The 3,623-nt window shown below is 49.0% G+C and overlaps 1 protein-coding gene across 3 annotated transcripts in view; it reads left to right on the top strand.

Annotated features, from left to right (window-relative positions):
• The window catches only part of CGN (cingulin), a 29,599-nt gene that overhangs the window by 12,069 nt on the left and 13,907 nt on the right, over positions 1-3,623 (top strand). For all 3 annotated transcript variants that reach the window (XM_023519413.1, XM_003800368.3, XM_023519412.1), the window contains 5 exons: positions 442-569; positions 1,347-1,479; positions 1,810-2,022; positions 2,432-2,580; positions 2,830-2,962. In XM_023519413.1, coding sequence (XP_023375181.1) covers positions 442-569; positions 1,347-1,479; positions 1,810-2,022; positions 2,432-2,580; positions 2,830-2,962 — 756 coding nt within the window. The remainder of the gene's footprint in view (positions 1-441; positions 570-1,346; positions 1,480-1,809; positions 2,023-2,431; positions 2,581-2,829; positions 2,963-3,623) is intronic.

The following is a 3,623-nucleotide window of genomic DNA, read 5'->3' as shown; positions in this document are numbered from 1 at the left end:
GGGCTGGGGATTCAAACCTGCCACCTTAGGTGTATGTGGTTGGCGCCTTAGCCGCTTGAGCCACAGGCACCAAGCCAGCAATTCTCTTAAGAATTCAGCCTCCCAAGTAGCTGGGACTATAGGTGCCCTCCACAACACCCAGCTAACTTCTTCTTTTTTCTGTTTGTTAGAAGGGGAATCTATAAGTCCAGCCCATACTCAAAGGGAGCAGAATTAGGCTTCACCTTTTGAAAGGAATGTCAAAGAATTTGTGGACATATTTTAAGCTATCATAAGTACCAAGGCTTGTATGAGGATTACATGGCGATACATATAAGGTCCTGAGTATAGTGCCAGTCATGTAGTGAGTGTCCACTGAATCTTAGATGTTCCTATTATTATGAGTCCTTCTAAGAGGCCTTTTCTACCCTCCATCTGCTATGTTCTCATTCCCTTTTCCAGAAGCGTCAGAAACTAGAGCCATCCAGAGTTGGGCTGCAGCAGCAGCTGGAGGAGAAGGTGGAAGAGTGCAGCCGATTGCAGGAGCTGCTGGAGAGGAGGAAAGGGGAGGCCCAGCAGAGCACCAAGGAGTGAGTGCAACTGATGGCACATGTGGGGCTGTTTGGGAGGCTTGGCTAGACCTAGATCCCCACTCGTCAGGGGTGAAGGAGGCAGAAGGAAATCCTCAGGAGCTGAAAGGGGCAGGATGCTTAGGATAAGACAGGCCCTTTCTCTTTACCCTCTTTATCAAGTATGGTGATAGTGCATGATTGGCGGTTAGGATACCTGGATTTGCCTCTGTGCCTCAGGGTTTTAATCTGTAAAATGGGCTTAGGTAGCACCTACCTCATGGGTTATGATCAGGATTCATTCATCCATTCAGCAGATGTTCCCTGCGAGTGCTGTGTGGCAGGCACTAATCTAGCTTCCGGGGGCACATCAATGAGTCCTACAGATGAAGGTTGGTTTCTGGTGAGAAGGAACAGACAGAAAACAAACATATTATATAAGTAAATTTGTAACATGTGAGGAAGAGTGAGTAGAGCAGGGTAAGGCAGATTGAGGGGGATGAGGTGTAGGGAGCAGGTCGCAGGGGAGACCTCATTAAGATCTGAATGAAGGAGGTCTTATTTGTATTTATTTACATATTTATAATTGTTTCAGAGACAGGGTCTTGCTCTCTCACCGAGGCTAGAGTGCAATGGCAAGATCTTAACTCACTGCAGCCCCTAACTCCTGGGCTCAAACCACCCCACCCAGCTAATTTTATAATTTTTTTGTAGAGAAAGGAGGTTTAAATGAATTAATGTATGTAAAGTGTTTCAAAAACTGCCTGACACATAGTGTTCAATGTTATCTCTTATCAGGCTCCAGAACATGAAGCTTCTCCTGGACCAGGGCGAGAGTTTACGACGTGGGCTGGAGACTCAGGTGGTAGAGCTGCAGAGCAAGCTGAAGCAGGTCCAGGGACCTGAGCCTGCCAAGGAGGTGCTGCTGAAGGTGAGGGACAGGGTCATGTACTTCTGCTTCCTTTCTGCAGAAGCAGCCTCTAGTCTGCTTATCCACAGTTTCCCCAAAGTATGGGGAGCAGGGAGCTACTTATGGGTACTCCATAGGGTGCTTTCAGGCAGACTCAACGGCAGGGCAGGGTTAGGGCTCAGGCTGGCAGATTTCTTTCATTCTAAGTAGCATGAGGTCAGACACCTGGTCTTGTACTGTGCCTAACACAAGGTACTCAATAAATATATTTTGACCGAATGAGTGAATTAATTAGTAGACAGATGGATCCTAATATAGTCATCTCTGTACTTCCATCTTTACTTTCCCTAGGACCTGTTAGAGACCCGGGAACTTCTGGAAGAGGTCTTAGAGGGGAAACAGCGGGTAGAGGAACAGTTGAGACTTCGGGAGCGAGAGTTGACAGCTCTGAAGGGGGCCCTGAAGGAGGAGGTGGCCTCCCGTGACCAGGAGGTGGAGCATGTCCGGCAGCAGTACCAACGAGACACAGAGCAGCTTCGCCGGAGCATGCAAGACGTGACCCAGGCATGTAAAGAGACCAGGGGCCAGTGGGAAAGGAGGGCGGTAGTGGGGAATCGTGTATTTTTGGAGTTTTCCTGGTTGCAACTGGGAGCTCCCCTTAAGGACACATGTATGATGTAGTGAAAACCTTGGCCAGGAAACCTACCAGGGGCAGGGCAAAGGTACCTGGAGGTTGTCTGACTGAAGTCCCATGGGGAAATTACTGGGGAAGGCTTCTTATGGATGACAGAAGGGTGCACTGTGACTTGGGGAGAGAACCTTCAGCTGGCCTTGTACCAGCTGCCATTATGGTAGTAGGGGGGCAGCTGGCATAATGCCCTTTGGGTCTGAGCCTTCCCTCTACACAGTCACACTTTGGTTTGAAGTGACATCTTCCGAGGAGCTTCCGGTGCCAAATTCTCCCCTTCTCTAGGACCACGCAGCCCTGGAGGCTGAGAGGCAGAAGATGTCAGCCCTGGTACGAGGGCTGCAGAGGGAGCTGGAGGAGACCTCAGAGGAGACAGGACATTGGCAGAGCATGTTCCAGAAGAACAAAGAGGAGCTCAGAGCCACCAAGCAGGAGTAAGGGCCTTGCCCCTCTACTAGAAATACTTACCCATGATTCTTAGGGCCCACTTCCTTTCTGACCCTGCTGTGCTCTTATTCCCGTTTCTCAGGCTGCTCTCGTCCATATTCACTGTTCTTTTTCTTGAGAGCAGGTGCTCAGCGTGTTGGCCTCCAGAGATGTGGTTTTCGTTGTCCTACTCTCCCAGGCAGGTGGCCTGACCTGTACCCTTTCTTCTTTACTTTATTGCACCTTGCTGGGCTCAGACTCCTGCAGCTGCGGATGGAGAAGGAAGAGATGGAAGAGGAGCTTGGAGAGAAGATAGAGGTCTTGCAGAGGGATTTAGAGCAGGCCCGAGCTGGTGCTGGAGATACTCGCCAGGTTGAGGAGCTCAAGAAGGTACTTGGGAGTTGGGGGGGGGGGGGTAGAATGGCAGGTGGGGCAGATGAGCGCATGCTTTGCTTACCTGTGAGAGCCTCCACCTAGTGGGGCAAGTCATGCTTGATTTTTCTGGCCCCTTCCTGGATGGTCAGCCTTATGTAAAGGGCTCTCAGTGGTCAGGTTGGGGCATAGCCAGAGGCTGCTGGCTGCCTCCCAAGATACGTCATGGCTAGTAGCATTTAGGTGGATTTGGAGTGCATTTTGGTGCGTTTAGACTCCAGGGTCATTTTGGTGGGCTCAGAAACCTAATTTGGTTAGCATAGCAAAAGCTGTTCTGTCTTTCAATGGGGGACTCCTTAATTACATTTATGAAACACATGTTTACCATTGGAATGCTAGTATACTAATTTATAGTGAGAAATATCACATGGACTGAAATACTTGTGTTGGCATAGCCAGCTGATCTACATGGGAAGCCAAACACATCTGAAGGGTGTTTAGAAACTACAGAATCTGGACATGGGTAACTGAAGGATACCAGTATTTAATGTGTCCATCTACCCAGTGTCCAAGGCACAGCCTTGCTGGTGGGGGCTTTAACACTCAAGTTCATGGTAAGATTCCCTCTTCATTATTGTTTTCTCTTTTTCTTCTTCTTCTTCTTTTTTTTTTTTTTTTT

The sequence above is a fragment of the Otolemur garnettii genome, unplaced genomic scaffold, assembly GCF_000181295.1.
Source record: "Otolemur garnettii isolate 467f Iridium unplaced genomic scaffold, OtoGar3 scaffold00174, whole genome shotgun sequence".
NCBI classification, from domain to species: Eukaryota; Metazoa; Chordata; class Mammalia; order Primates; family Galagidae; genus Otolemur; species Otolemur garnettii.
The sequence above is the reverse complement of the archived record's forward strand: the minus strand, read 5'-3'. Positions and strand labels throughout refer to the sequence as shown.